Consider the following 16,223-nt stretch of genomic DNA (forward strand, 5'->3'; position numbering starts at 1 on the left):
AAGCGTTCAGTGGGGACAGTTTCTTAAGGTTCTTCCCTAGGTCTGAATTCAAAGCCTTCACTTTTGCCAAAATTTCAGAGTGTTTTCCTCCTAGGCTCCAGAAGACTTATAGTAACCCCTTTTCCCATATCCCCTGACCCTGTAATAAGGAGTGTATTTATACTACCTCCCTCCCTAGGGTTTTCTATTTCAAAAGACTACCTTGAAGAGGTGCAAGAAATTGGGACAAATATTGTCCTATAGAGAGCTAAAACTTTTTCCTTCAACAGACTTAACCTCTACCATTTTGAAGGACTTCAAGGCAAAAATTAATGGCAATGCTAAAAGGAAACTTTCCAAAGAACACTCTCCGGAGTGGCAGGAGAGAGGGTGGGGTCAGACACCAGGCAGGGTGGGGCTTTCCTGGTGATGGTGCAGGTGTATGGGCTGCACTCATGGGCATGAACCTTAGTCCATCTTGGCATCAGTTCCTGGAGCAGGCACCTACTCCTGTGGCTGCTTCCCGAAACGCTGTCCAGCTGCCAGTCCAACCCATTCCTTTCTCTAGCTCTCCGCCCTCCTTACCCAGCCCTGCCAGCCCCAGTCCATCAGCATACAGACTGTAATTTGGAATGTCAGAGATATTGTTGAGGTCCAGAGCAGGGAGGCAGCCCTTCCAGCATCACACGAAGGGGAAGCCATGGTATGTCACAAGATTTCATCCCTCTTACCCCATTAGATTAGGCTAAATCAACAGCAAAAGTTTTTGTATTGGACTGTGCCTGGATTGCAGTCTCCAAGGAGCCACAAACTCCCTTTCTTTCCAGACCAGGAGTATACCAGGGTCTGACAAAGGACACAGCAGGATGGATGCGAGGACACCACAGGCCTGCAACGTGGGTGAGCCATCCTGGCTGCTGTTCGTGACTTCAGCCAGCTTCAAGCTGGCAGAATTCTTTTCAGGAAAAAGTCCTAAGAGGGGAGCGCTCCTTTATTGCCAAAACTCCTCTGTTATTCCTCTGACAAGTGACTGGCCCCTCTCCCAGCTGCCAACCTTGCCCATTCCCATTCTGGTGACTGGCTAAGAACCATCAGAGGGAGAGAAGGTGCTTTGAGTCATGTGCTCACGCAGCTGTTCACTTTCCCTGATCAGATCCTTCCCAGTTGTGAAGTTGAAGGTTTTAGAACAATTGGGAACCTGGGTAGTGCTCTCCGTTCCCAGGAGATGGGCACCTTGTGCTCTGGAGAAGACGCCCAGTGACTGTTTGCCCTCATCTCAAGCTGCCTTCTTTTCCTCGGTGCTGGCAGCTCTGAGCTCTTGGTTGTTCTGTACAAGGAGGCACACATTCTCTCCCTTGAAAGTTCCTGGAGTGACCTCTCTACCCTTGGGCCTCAGACTCTTGTTAATCACGATTATTTTTGTTGTACAGTTAATTACCTTGTGGCTGTTGCTTGTGAGTGGGTGTTGTTTGTTATGTGCTCCTGATACCTGGCTAGAGAATTTGGTAGTTACTTAATTTTTTTGTACTAAATAAGTAAAAAGTTATACTTGACTACACCTTGTACATTTATAGAGCACTAGCTTTGAATTGCAAGAGAGCAATAGGCTGGTCATCCTCATGTTATTTTAGTTATTAAATCTGAGAATCTATTTTTCCTCTCCCTTGTTATGGATTATAGATGAAAGATCAAACTAATTTACCATCAGAGAATGAAACCCAACATTCCTTTTTTTTCATAGAACAATGAAGCTAAATATATTTAAGAGGATGCTATGTATGATATATAAATAATTTTCATCTTAAAATCATTTTCAGGTATAAATATGTTATATAATAGCAAGTAAGAGCTTGGCTTTAAATACATCTTTCAAAATGCAAATTAAATTGTCAAATTCTCAAGGTCTTTAGCTAAGACCTCTACTACTGCCATTTCTGGGAATCTGTGGCTCAGAATTTCTCTGAGCTCCTAAATTGTTAACATTTGGGTAAAATGCAGTCTTTTAAAATTTCTATATTCTACTTCTCTAAGCCACAGAATCAAACTACAGTGATGGAGAAGAATTCAATTCTTATCAAGTATTCAGTAATGTTACTGTTCTGTTCTAGAAGTTTATTAGCATTTAAAGCACTGCACTTGGAATATCTTTACACCCAGTGATCATTAAAGTATAATGAACTAAGTACCAGGGGAACTCTCAATATGCTGGTAGTGAAGAAGAATATTCTCTGTAAGAGCTGAAGGGCAGCCTTTTGCTCACATTAGCCATTATGCAAAGTTAGGACAAATTCCTGTATGAAGAACAGGTCAATTAGGCTGTAGGTACTATATTTACTATACTTGGCAAAGGACAGGATGTGTGGCCTACCCGGGCTTTAATGATTACTGCATGACAGGATGATAGGGAACTGGTTAAGCCAATCACACATGACACTTGGTTTTGTTGCGCCTACTTACACCCTAATGCATTTTAAAAAGAGAAAATAAAAAGAATGCTATTAATATATACACACCGAAGCCATTTCAAATGCAAAATGAAAAGGAAGCAGGTCATTTCAATACTTTTTTATTTGAGTGTGAAACCATTCATATCTTGCACAAATGTACAGATAAAACTTTCCAGTTTAGCTGTAGACATGATTATCACACTGAGTGGTGTGATCAAAGATTTTATTTACAGAACAATTGCTAAAACATCCGATGTCATATTTCCATTTATTTCTTACCCATAGGGTAATAGGTCCACCATAATTGCTTGGTGCATTTTATAATACAGAACGAAAACCTATGTTAATCTCTAACAAACCTCACAAATTGCTACAAATCTGACAGAAAAATGCCTACGAAAAAAAATTTCCAAAAGTACAATACATTTTTATTTCCACACATACACAGTATAGTATAGGCTCAAAGGCACAGCTTTGAATTTTTTTTCTCTATCAAAGTGTCGGAAATTATTATAGTCTTATGAAGGAACCATGAAAGTTGTTTTCACACTTGGTGCTTGGTAAGTGAAAGTTTGGTCCAACCAGCTTCACAAAGTTAACACAGCAAAGCAGAATGTGATTCTCGATGCCATAAATGCACATTCTCACAGAACTTAAAAAACCTTCTCCTGCATTTTGCTGACACTAGCCATTGTGCAAACTTAGGACAAATCCTTGTATGTAGAAGAACCGGTCCCCTACAGACCTCAATCAACTTAAGGCAATATAGAACAGGCCTCTTCCTTCCCTCAACAGTGCTTACATTCCAGGACAATGCAGGTACCGTGGCAGATGTGAGTGTAACAGGGACCTAGAGTTTCCAGACACCTCCACTTAGCCCTAGTGCTCCGGGAAGCAATGCTGACACCATCGGAAGAGTGGAGGTGCAGAACGTGTTTAAGGGCTGTTCATTGTACAGAAAGGTGACAGACAGGTGACCAGGTGAATACTCTTGGTTCATTATATGCCCGACCAAGAACATAGACCAGATTCTGTCTCTAGTATCCATCCTTCAAGACTAAAGAGCTTTTGTCAACAAGAAAATAAGTAGCCTACAAGGAATGGTTGCCAGCATAAAGCAGAGTCATGGAACAGAGGGAAAAGGCACAGCTTGGCCTGCTCAAGATAGTGCTCTATAGAAACAAGTCAAGTCTGGCTTGGCTACAGGAACCCAATCCCACTGACGTTTAGTAAGTCCTGTTTCTGAACTAAAGTTTCTTCATCCTATATTGAACATCCTCCCATTCATTAAGATAATGGATGCTTAGGAACAGCCCGCAAGTTATGATGTATAGAGATAAAGTCTTCTGGAGGGTGGGTATTGGGTTTATTATTATTATTATTAATTATTAATATTAAATATGGATTCCTATGATAGCAGTCATTTAGCCCATCCTGTGGAGGCCTCTCCGTTGATGTAAGCAAAGCCAGGAAAGTGTTGCATGTGCTCGTACTCAGAATTCCTGCGCGTGGTCAGGGGTGTGTACATGTCACTAGAGTTTCCATACCTCGTGGAATGCACAGACGGGCTTGTGTAGCACGTGTTGGCTGTGGGCACCTCTGGCCATCGGGGAGTGACAGGGGCAGGATGCAGCCTGGGAGTACTGCTCATCAGACAAGGTTCCATCCGGGAAGTGGGGCTATTAAAAGGGTACTTGTTGGGGGAAAGAAATTCCACAAGGTTAAAATTAGCTTGAAGTCACATACACACAATTTCAGTCATGTTCACAGTTTAAATTTCTTGAGCTACTGTTCATGAGAGTTGATGGAATCAGTGAACTTCTGTAAGATGGAGTCTTGGTCTGAGGAAGCAATGAGTAGGAAAACTGCAAGAGATTCTGAGCCAGTCTGTGGCTGGTGTTCATTCAGGTGATACTATTGGCTTTGCGCTCCTAATCTGCAAGATTTGGGGAAGTCAAACTCCAAAGGAGGAAGAGCCCCATAAGGAATACCAGGGTGTGTGTGTGTGTGTGTGTGTGTGTGTGTGTGTGTGTGTGTGTGTGTGTTGATAACAGCATGTCCAGATAAACATAGATGTATGGCTGGATGGATGTGTTTTATCATTAGTTTTGGAGATGTGACAAGTCCTACTCCATCAACCCAGAGAACAATATTGCCAAGTAAAACACATGACATAATTAAAAATAGCATTTTACAGTTGAATTCAATTATGAACTGCAGCCTAAAAGCAGGCTTTTGAAGAGAAAGTCAACAGCTTCAAAGGTTATTATTAGTGCCTATCATTTAGAGAACATCTTTCTTTTGGGTTCACATTCACTGAAGTCCTGAAAGATCTACAAGTAGGAAGTGGTAAATTATTTGGCTTGGTGTGATTGTGGAGGAAGGAGTCAGGATAAGCCAATGGAGGCGGTGGAGGGTGGGGGTGGGCGCTGGGGGAGGGCTTTTGTGCAGGTCAGAAGAACAGGTGTTAGAGGCTACAAGAAGAGGGGAAGCAGCTCTAGAAAGGATTAGGAAGAGAAGTGCCTGTGAAGTGCTGCTTCTTTTACATTCTTTTCTGTTTCCAAGACAGCTATGCAAATAAGCCCCTTTTAGTAGGATCAGAGGGGAGGAAGGGGAGGAGAGAAGGGCTCCCTTTGAAAGCTCCCATTTGCAGGCTAGACAGCACAAAGATCTCCTTGCTGTGCTGAGGGCCACCCCAACAAGGACAGGAGCCAATCAACAATGATGGCAAGGACTGCAAGGAGGAGAGAGAGTGTGTGGATGTGTGAATTCTTCTGCTCCCCATCTGTCTTCCCTGACAGTTGGAAAGTGGCGCCCCAAGGGATTAGGTGGGAGGCTGCCTCCAGTGAGGGAGGCAGACAGGCTGAAACCTAGACAGCAGGAGGGGGTTGTGACAGTGGCTGCTCACTGTAGTCCAGGTGGACAAGGGAACCTCTCTGCCCCATTCAGGGGCACTCTGAGGGAAGCAGGGGAAGACTCCTAGGCCTGAAGCATTCCAAAACCCAGCTGGCCAGAGATCAGGAAAGAGGGATTCCAACCCCGCACCGAGTGTTTCCCCTAGGTAGGCCAGCGTGCCTTGCAGCAAGGCACAGCCCCCTCGCAATGAAGAGAACAGTCAGGAAAGAAGGAAAAGAGTGTAGGAGGTGTCTGGGAAGGCACCAGGCTGTTGCCAAGGAGACTGTGGACAGCACGCCAAGGCTTTCATACTCCCAAGTCAGATCAGAAACACTGGCGCCTACCCACGTGCTTTGCAGGATGCTATTGGTGTGGCAGCCATGGGCGGCCCTCAGGCCTGTGAGATAGGCTTTTCAAAATCCCAGAGAGACTGACCAAGGAAACAGGATGCCAGCTGTTTCTTCCCCTTTCTGGTACTCTCCCCAGTGAGCCTGCTGGACACGTGCACATGTCGTATCATCTTGCCCCGTGGTCTCTTGCTGGTATGGAGGCCACCCCCTGGTCTTGTGGCACACTCAGCTGGTCCTATCTGTTGCCTCTGTCTAGAACCCTTCTTGACTGCCCTGACCCCAGCTCCTGGCACACCTGACTTTGGATCCTTTTCAGATCTCAGCTCAAATGTCACTTCTCCGGGAGACTTTTCTGGACATTTTTATCTCCAGAAGTCGAACGCCCCACCCTCCTTCTCTGAGGCCAGGACCTCACCATCCTACTGAACAGCTGTCTCATCTCCAGTGGGGCTTTGTTGCGTTCATACTGTATTCCCCACATCTGGCACGGTGTCTAGCACCTAGCAGGTGCTAAACCGTTATTTGGTGAACGGACCTTGGAACATCACCATCAGAAAGAACCTTAGGGATCATGTGATCCAACCCCATATTATAGAAACGAACCCACACCCAAAGGGACACAGAGCTGGTGAAGGAGCTGACATATAAAATCAGTCCCACCCTGGGTAGCACATTTTCCCCATGTCAGTCCGACTGCCCTAAACCCGGCTGACAACACTCTTCCGGAAGCCAGCCTGTGGAGCTGCCCTCTTCCTTCACCAGGCTCCCTCCTTCCCCACAGACCCCAGGCTTGGAATTCTGGCCCCACCCCAGGCGGCTGCTTCTGAGGAATCCTCCTGCTCCTGGCTTGTGGAGGTAAAATGGACTGGTATGGACTGGAGCTTCTTCCCACAGAGCTCAAGAGAGTTGTGTTTTTGTGCCTCGTCCAGGACCCTCAATGCAGCTGTGCCCAGAGGTTGTGTCATAGACTCAAAAGAGCAATTGCCTGGAAATGAGACTGGCTCAAAATATCTCCAGTGTGACAATACAATTCTGTTACCCATGAATCCAGCCTGGAAAATTCTGTCCTGTTAGGTCAGCTAATTGCAAATGAGTCAGTGACTCGTTTTCCCCGTGGTGAAGAGACCATTGAAAGGCAAGAGGGCTGAAGTGCCGCTGCCTTGGCCTGGCGATTAAGAGGACCAATGAAGCCACTATTTAGTGTGCTGGGAGTGGCAGGGGCTGGCCGGCCAGTGGCACCCTCCTCACCTTTCATACTTCACATCTGGTTTCACACAAGGTCCTTAGGCATGCTGGGCACAAACCCCAGGGTCCAGAGAGCTCTGCCTGGAATAAAGGCACTTTTTGTTGAGGGCCTATAACAGGAAGTTACCATTCTCTGGGTCAAATCACAAGCCGTTGCTACCAATTTTAAAATGGACAGAAATCACCAGCTACTGGCCCTTGAGAAAGGTACGTGAGGGGTGCTTGTGGGCACATGTGTGTGTGTGCACATGGGTGTGTGTGTGTGTGGTTGAAGGTTCCACCAGAGGGCCATTGCATAAGTCCATCTCAGCGTGATCGACTCTCGGCCTCTTTGGAACTGAGTTAGGAAGTCTATTTTGGGAAATGACTCCCCACACTAGGGGCTGACTTTCCTACACTTGGAGAGGGAAGAATGAGCCCTTTATCCTTGCCCCTTACCAAATGGACTGCTACTTGAGAGAGGGGTGAAAGGTGGCCGAGTCTGGAGCACAAACTGTTTTCCTGTGAAAGGCGGCTCTCACAGGACCCAAGTACTGCCAGGGTCCGCCCCCGGGAAGGCTTCCTCTTGGCCTCTTCTGGAAGAGGATGTAGCTCCCCAAAAATCTATCTCAGCCCACATCTGCTGAGCTTTTAGGGTCAGGATGAATTAAATTAATATATATGAAACACAGGGTTCCCATGTAGTAAGTTTTTAAAAGGTGTTCATTATTATTAATGTTCTTCCTTTCTGAGTTGCATAGGATCATGGCCCACTAATGATAGTCACTAACCATCTTGTCCCCCTTCTCATTTTACAGGTAAGTGAATTGACATCAAGAGAAGGGAAATGACCTGCTGAGGTCACGCAGCAACATAGCCCCAGAATGAAGATCCACTCATTCATTCATTTCATTAATAAGCCCCAACTGAAAACCCACTGAGGGCCAAGCTCTTGGCAGGGCCTTGGGAATAGTGAGGAAGAACCAACCCAGTCCTTGCCTTCACAGAGCTTGTTCAGTGAAGAAGACAGAATTATATGATCACACAAAATGAAATAACATTATATCTGGTTTTATGTACAAATTGTGTTAACTGTGAGCAAGGCCCTCTTCTAACCTTTATCAACTCACTTGACCTTTACGGTGACCCTATGAAATAGTAATGTCATTATCCCCATGTTTAGATGAGAAAATTGAGGCACAGAGCTAATCAAAGGCAGAGCTGGAATTTGAACCCAGGGAACCTGCCTCTATACTCATTATGGTTGACTTTTTTTTTTTTTCCTCCTTGGCCCAAGATACTATCCTAAGATGCTAAGAGTACCGTGGGCTAATTTTGGCCCTGGGCTGGTTTGGGCTGAGTAGCTGGAGATCTTGTGAGAGGTGGTGATTGGCTGACAAGGCTGGGTCTAAGCAATTCAGATGGGGAATAAAGAACAGTTTTCTGGTTCATTCTAAGCAGATTCCCAGCCATACAGCTTCTGATTGATGAAATGGTATTTGAGCTCTAGGGCCCCTGTTCACATTCATGGCTGCTGACAGGGCAGAAGATTCCACAAGCAGGTATTGAATGAGGCTCAGAAATATTTTATAGCTGTGTATCTGCTCTGGTATTTTCTTTTTGATCAGACATGGGAATGGGGAGCTTGGGAATTAGTAGTCAACTATCCCTTGTTCACTTACTTTGAAAAGAATGAGTGCTGTGTAGTAGCAAAATGGTCTAAAGTGATTCCAACCTTCCAGTGTAAAATCTCATGCATCTGGACACATGGATTCATAGGTTATGAGAATTCAAGCAGGGCTGGTAGGTTTACTTTTGTACTTTGGAGGAAGAAAACAAGTATTATGCAAATGAGTCATGTAAACAAGGGCATATACGTATTCTACATCAAAATTCATTTGACTTAAAATTATTGTGAGCATGTAAATGCAGGAACACTTATGATCACTGCCCTCCTCTGGGATGTGCCTATCAGTTTTTGCAGGCAGGCCCAGCGGCATTCATTTGCAGACGTTAACTGCAGTCACTCTGGTGCAGATGACCAAGTATGCTTCTTGAATTGTGGTTTTTCTTCAATTCAGACTGGTCATCCCCCCAGTGAGTCTGATAGTGTGAATGTGATGTTCACTGAGTCAGGATTGGGACAACTTGACCTCGGCTCTGGACAACTAAAACTAATTAGCCCTGCGGTAAATTTAACCCTGTGTGCTCAATCTTAAACTAAAGAACCAATCAATCAAAGGAAGGAAATAAGGTATCTGCTGCTGCTTGAAACTTTCTGAATTTACATTCTACCCTCCAAAGCACAGCAGTTTCCATGCCACTGGCTTCAGGTCCGGGCTGAGACTCGGGAATCTGTATTTGAGTCTGATTAGCCATTCACTGGATACATGACATGGGGTATGTGGCCTTCTGCAGCTGTTGCCTCATCTTTAAAAATGGAAGAAAAATGCCATCTTCCTAGGTTGTGAGGGGAATTCAATGAGTCCATGTATTTGAAAGTGCCTAGAGCAGTGCTTGTCGCACAAGTGTCAATGAAAAACAATGGGTGCTTCCTCTTTAGGCAAGACTGTCTCTTGCCCATCAAATTGGGTAGAATGTGATATAAATATCTTCTCCCCACATGACTTCACATGGAGACTAAGGCATTAACCATAAAGTACAGAGAGAGAAAGAAAGGGGTGTGTGTGTGTGTGTGTGTGTGTGTGTGTGTGTGTGTGTGTGTGTTTGTGTGTGTGTGTATGTGTCTGTGTTGGGACAGGAGCATCACAAACCATAGTGACAAAGAAGCTGGACAAGGACCCTGGGGCCGCTCACACCCAGTCTAGATAGAGAAGGCCCCTCCAGGGGCTTTGGTTTAGGTCTTGGGTCCTCCTATAAGACAGGCTATTATATGATAGTGTTCTACTCTGGGACTATTGCGACCTCCAGAGCAGATGCTGCAGATCTATCTTTGATCACCAGGGTCTGCATGACCCTTGCAGAGACACTGGCTTCTTTTTATGTCAAGGCTTTAAAATATCAATCCAGAAAACCAGCTCCTGAAATTTCCTGGCAGGGGTGTGCGGGTAAAGGAGGGAGGGAGGGAGGGAGGGACCATAATGCACGGAGCTGTGGCTCAGGGACGCTATCTTCCACAGCAGACCTGATCTGCCTCCAGCAGTGCTTGCCCCCAGCAAACCACTTGAACAGATGAATGAATGAAGGAGCTGCCAGCGTGTGCCTAGGGTGACCCAGGCTGTGGCAGCAGTTCTAGTCATTCCCCAGATCCCAGAGAGGAGGACGGACTCTGCTCCCAGGAGAGGCAGTACCTAAGGAGCTGGCATCTCTGGGTGACGTAGCTGGAGACCTATAATGAATGCCCCAGGTAAGCATTTAGTGGAATCAACTTCTTGGCCTGTCTGGGGATTAAACCAGGGCTCCGCTGGGTACTGTCCATGGAAATCAAAACAAACACCTGTTGGCCCCCAGTGCCCCTGTGTTATGGCTACATTCTCCTCGTTGCTCTCCCCAGGAGGCCAGAGGGTGTGCTGACAGTTGATGTCATTGCGGCCTCCCTCCTAGCCTCATCCTGCTATCCCGTGGTCCTGTTGTGTCTCTCCTAGGCTCTTGCAAGTGCTTTGGAGCTGAGCCCTCTGCCTCTTCTTCCTTTCTGGTTCATCCTATGGGGTCCCTGAGAGGTCTCTTAGGCACAGCTCTGATTCTGCCACTCCCTGAATCAGCCATGGCTTCCCACACCTGCAGCATAGAGTGCATGCACTCAGCTCACTACACCATTGTTCGTGCTGATGGTACCTTTCATATGTGAATGTTTAGGGACAGCCCATCTCTGAGAGGCAGCACAGGGTGGGGGGCCTGAGAGCCTGGTTGGGAGTCACACTGCCTGGGTTCAAATGCACAGGCCAGTTACCCCGAGTCTCACATTCCCTTCTGCAAGGGTTATCTAGAGGATGTGCATGGTGCTTGGCACAGAACCTGGCCCCTTTTTAAGAGTGCAGGAAAAGTTAGCTGATCTTTTTGATGGTGCCTTCTCCTGTGACCTAGGGATATAGATATAATCTTTACCTTGAAGAAGCCTGGGGTCTCCTGTAGAGTTAGGCAGGAAAGTTGGTGACAACAGAGTGTAAGACGTATGACTGAAAGCAAAATCTCAGAGAGTAGCACTTGATAAGGAAGTGCCAGGAAGGAAGGAGGAAGCCAGTACTGTCAGGAAATGGCACAAAAGAGGTAGATGTTTGTCTTGAATGAGAAGCAGAAGAGACACCCAGCCAGAGGAGTAATACATGGTGAGGACAAAGGGTAGAGAGGGTGGTGGGTAGACCAGAAAGATAACAAGTCTTGGGAAACAAGTTAAAGAATTGAACCTGACACTGAAAGCAATGATGTACCAAAGAAGAAGGGTCACGGTCAGTTTTTTCCAAGACTCTTCCAGCTGCAGTGTAGGGGATAGACATAAGATAGGGCATGCTTTAGAGATACAGAGGCCACCAGTTAGAAGTGATAAAGGCTGAGGCTGAGGCAAGGGCAGCACGGAGGTAGAGACATTTAGATGCAGAATTGAATGGACCTGTGAGCAGTTGTGTGTGGGGCCAACACAGAGGAAAGATGAGCAGAATGCCTGGCTCTGGTGACCCACATGTAACCCCAGTTCACACCTGCCCCGGGCCACAATGCAGTTTGTTAGTGAGAAACCCAAGGAGATGTGTGGCCTGAGAATGATCAAAAATGGGTCCATTTGGGGAAGAGTTTTCTGGTTCCAATTACATGTGGACTGGACTGAAAAGGGACAGACCAGTGAGAGTGATGCTGCTGAGATGCTAGTCCTGACAGGCTCCATGACGGTGGAGCTGGGAAAGGAGACCAGAGGCCAGCAGTGAGAGTGGCCTCCCGGAAGGGGACAGCAGATGCATGGCCCATGGGATCCTGACATGAGAGAAGTCAGAGAGAGGAGCTGACCAAAGAACTGCCAAGTGATCCAGACCAGTGAGGGCAAGTGGCATGGGATTGCTGGCCAGGTAGCCAGCGTGGGCCAGCCACTGAGGAGCAGAAGTGACACTGATGAAACATGGTGCTCTCCTTGGGGACACAGAGTCTGCAGAAGGTGCTTACTAGTTGTGTTAGTTGACTGGACTTGGTACCAAGCAGGACCACCCACTCACCTGGGCAGAGCTCCTGTGATACGGGGAGTAGTGGAGTGGCCCAGAGATGGCCGAGTCGTGAGGGAGGGCCGGATACTGGCTCTGCATTGGGTGAGGATGCTGGTTGCCATAGCTCCCGTAGTTATAGCTTCCCGTGTACCTAAAATGCGGCAAGCGCATTGAACAGGGTGAGTCAGAACAAGGAGAACAAATCAGTTTGACACCTTTAAAAATCAACCTCATCTATTTTTTCCCCTTTTTGTTCTTTTTCCTGTTTTTCTTCTTTTTCTGATTCCTATCATCTCCCTGCAGCCTTGTTTTGGTAAGTTTAAAACCCCAGGTAGCTCTCCCTTCTCCCTCAGCGCCCTCGACACAAGTGCTCAGGGAATGGACTCCAGCTCTGAGCAAAACGCAATTTGTGATGGAAACTCTCCTCCTACCATGCTGAGCAGCGCCGTGTTACATCCCGAAACCAAACAGGGGAGAAGAGAAAAGAAGTGGAGCTGGGATTTGTGTTTCTGTGAGCCCCTTCCTCTTCCTCCAGGAAGTGCCACGGCAGGACCCACCGGGTATCAGAGACCCCTGTTCTAAGCCAGAGTCCCTTATATTTTAGCTGTGTGACTTTGGGCTACTCACAGTCCTGTTTTGCAAATTTGTGCAAATGAGGCACAAGGTTTTTCTAGGGATCATGTGTGTGAAGACACTCGGTAAAGAGCCCTTATAACATCCCCATGGCAAAGATGCTGACCTGTGACCCTGGAGGGTCTATTCTGCCATTCCTGCAGATTCAAAACACTCTCTGAAACAAAACTACAGTCTACTCTAAACGTATAGGAAATACTCTAAAAGCCCCCCTGAGGAAATAACGGCTCCCCATTGGCCCTCAGGGGCACCCAGACGTATGGAAAAGTACACCAGCCTCCAGGCCTGTGCCCACCTTCAGGGTTTCTGCCTTGCTGCCTTAGGCTCAGCCTCTTGGGACAAGGGACCAGAGAGGTCCTCCCCAGCTCCTCTGGTGCCCCACAGCTGGTGCCTCAGAACCTGGCCTGTGAGTGGCTGCAAGGGAGGCTCCCTGAACAGCAGGGTGGCATCTCTTTGTGACATCTCATTCATATCTACTCACTAGGCCTGATAAGCTTAGGGTCTTTAACGAAAGACAGGGCGTAATGGGCTACTGTGTCAGGGGACACCCACCAATGAATTGATTTGCAGTTTATTCATCACACCAACATCAGTGCCCAGATTTGAAAAGAAAAAAAAAATATGGGCAAAACAAATGATTTACTTATCTATGGTACAGAGCTGGAACCTCCAGGGATTCCCTGTGCCTGGGAAATAACTACCGCTCTCCAGGGACCTCCCACCCGCAGGTAGGGAAGCCCTCCTCTAAATGGAGTCACAGAGACTTGGACCTAGTACAAAGCTATGGACATCTACAGAGTTCACCAGGAGCCTGTCAGGGAGACTGGACTGCTGGAGAGGGTAAAGAGGAAGAATGCAGGCTTGGAGCAGACACACTTGCTCTGACCCCCAAGTCTCAGCTTCCTCCTCAGCAAAATGGGGTTGCTAACACCAACCTACTTACATCACCTGGTTGCGTGGGATTATGAGTGACAGTTATACACAGTACAATACTGAGCATACTATGACAACCCAACAAAGAGTTGCAACCTTCCTATCCTTTGGGGAAATAGCTGCTAAGTGAACCCCACCTTAAATCTAAAGTCTCGCTGCATCCCAGGAAGTCACCTACCCATGCTCCTCTCTGTGGGGGTAAACTGGTATCCTGTGTGTGACGGAGGAGGAGGGCACATGAGTGCTCCTCATACAGGGCAGCTGTTGAGAGTTTTCAGCTGGGGACCCAGCAGCCGTAGTCACTGTGTATGTTAGAGACCAGGTATATGACTGCATTGCTCCTGCAGAGACAAATTAAGATGCATTGGTTACTAAGTTTTTCTTAGAATATTTTAGTGGCTTCCAATCACTCTTGAACTGAAGGCCAAAACTTTGTAAGGCTTGTTGTCTCTGGCTCCGTGGACCTTACCTGAAATATTCTTCAAGCCTCTGGCTTCGTGGACTTTACCTGAAATATTCCTATCTGGTCCAGCCACAGAATCTTTCATTTTCTCCAGAGTGCCACAATTCCTAGAACTACAGGACCTTTGCATATGCTGTTTCTGTTGCCCTAGTCCTTGTCTCTCTCTTAATACCCATTCATTCTTCATATCTTAATCCAGAGGAGCTATCTCCTAACCCATACCAGGTCAGGGCCTTGATGGCTCCTATTGCAATTAACTCTATACCCATTAGAGAAAACGATATAATTAATGCCTGCCCTCCCCCACAGACTGTAAGCTTCCTGAGGATAGAGACCTTGTCTGCTTTGTCCACCATGAGATCCTCAGTGCTTAGCACAGAACCTGGTGACCAAAAGACTCTTAATAAAAAATTTAAAAGGAAGAAAGGGGAAAGGAAAGAAGGAGGAAGGACACAGGAGATCTCAGGCAATGGAGCCCAGGCAGGCTCTGCAAATTAACTTTTCAACACTCAACAGGTGTTAAAGATCTAACAAATTGCTTTCAGCAAACTTAAGTAGATTATGGGCTCTGCCTGCCCAGGTCTTTTTGAAGATTATTAGAGACCTGGACTGTGACCGATTCCATACATATCATTAATTTTATTTATTTCCTTTTAATTGGATACTTTGAAAGTGCTCCTTAGCACTATGGTGGGGAGGGGAGCTGGACAAAAATAAAAGCCCTCAAGATGCTTAAATGTAAGAGGTTTATAATTTTCAAAAAAGAAAATTTAAGAAATTGATAATGAGCTTATAATAAACTCATTGGACAATTTCATTTCTGATTTAAAATATGTTAACATAGTGGGACTGGGGTTGTGGCTCAGCGGTAGAGTGCTCTCCTAGCATGTATGAGGCACTGGGTTCAATCCTCAGCATCACATGAAAATGAAGAGATAAAATAAAGGTATTGTGTCCAACTACAACTAAAAAAATTTTTTTAATTAAAAAAATGTTAACATATTGAAAATAAACATATGTGGAGGGAAGAGGATTCAACATCCCCTTTCTGGCACATGAAAAGCTGGAGAATTGGTTAAGGGAAGCCATTTTTTTATTTTTTAATGTTTATTTTTTAATTATCGGTGGACACAACATCTTTGTTTGTATGTGGTGTTGAGGTTCGAACCCGGGCCACACGCATGCCAGGCGAGCGCGCTACCGCTTCAGCCACATCCCCAGCCAAGGGAAGCCATTTTTTAAAGGTGAAATAAAAAGAGAAAAATTTGGTCCCCCAACTCCCTTAAGGAAGGTGGAGATGGAAACTCATTTTAAATACATTGCTTTATTATTAAAAGAATCTTGTAGTGAGCCCTTTTGTCAACTGGAGAATACTTTAGAATGCAAATAATGCCCTTCTCTTTTATTTATTTTTATGTGGTGCTGAGGATTGAACCCTCCCTCATACATGCTAGGTGGGCACTCTACTCTACTGCCGAGCCACAACCCCAGACCAATGCCCTTCTCTTTTAAGGAAAAGAGACAAAGATTCATCCCAAGAATAGGAAAAGGAGATATCATTTTTTGAGCACCCTGCTCAGGGCTTTTCAGACATTGTTCAGGGAAATATTGTCCCCTGTTCATGGGCGAGGAAACAGAAAGCTAAAATAAATAAATAAGGGCAGCACATAGAAATAAAAAAGATTCAAGAAGATAATATGAAAGTGGATATGAAAGAAGAAAAACAAAATTGAAGGTAAAAAATGAAATCAGGAATAAGGCAAAACCCAACATACCCTAAAGATCCAAACTCTTCCTATGTAAGGATCTTAAACTTGGCTCTGAGTTTTCTAGAACTAATGCTAAAAGGAAGCTTAACCAGTTAGGAGCCATAAGATAGTAAACAAATTTCTCAGAAGTAATATTATACTTGGAATTCAGATCAAATTGGACTTTCTTTCAGACACCCTCAGAAAGAGGCAACTGTTCAACAACACCCTGGACAGCATCCTCACAATAGGCTTCATCTTGATTCTTAGGACTGTCTCCTCATGTCAACATGGAACGCAGAAGAGGCATCAGAATGTTAAATAGCTTGATCAAAGTCCCAGAGTGCTTGGTGGCCTGTGGGACCCAAGACTGCCGCACACTTTCTATTCTATTCTATCACAAT

At 45.8% G+C, this 16,223-nt stretch overlaps 1 protein-coding gene across 5 annotated transcripts in view; it reads right to left on the reverse strand.

The window, feature by feature from the left end:
• Positions 1-2,528: 2,528 nt before the first annotated feature.
• Rfx4 (regulatory factor X4) overlaps positions 2,529-16,223 on the reverse strand; it is a 161,675-nt gene continuing 147,980 nt past the window's right edge. For all 5 annotated transcript variants that reach the window (XM_078052893.1, XM_078052892.1, XM_078052894.1 and 2 more), the window contains 3 exons: positions 13,787-13,949; positions 12,055-12,193; positions 2,529-4,119 (listed from right to left, as the gene is read on the reverse strand). In XM_078052893.1, the coding sequence (XP_077909019.1) occupies positions 3,847-4,119; positions 12,055-12,193; positions 13,787-13,949 (575 nt within the window). In that variant the 3' untranslated portion in view covers positions 2,529-3,846. The remainder of the gene's footprint in view (positions 4,120-12,054; positions 12,194-13,786; positions 13,950-16,223) is intronic.

The sequence above is a fragment of the Ictidomys tridecemlineatus genome, chromosome 6 (genome assembly GCF_052094955.1).
Source record: "Ictidomys tridecemlineatus isolate mIctTri1 chromosome 6, mIctTri1.hap1, whole genome shotgun sequence".
NCBI lineage: Eukaryota > Metazoa > Chordata > Mammalia > Rodentia > Sciuridae > Ictidomys > Ictidomys tridecemlineatus.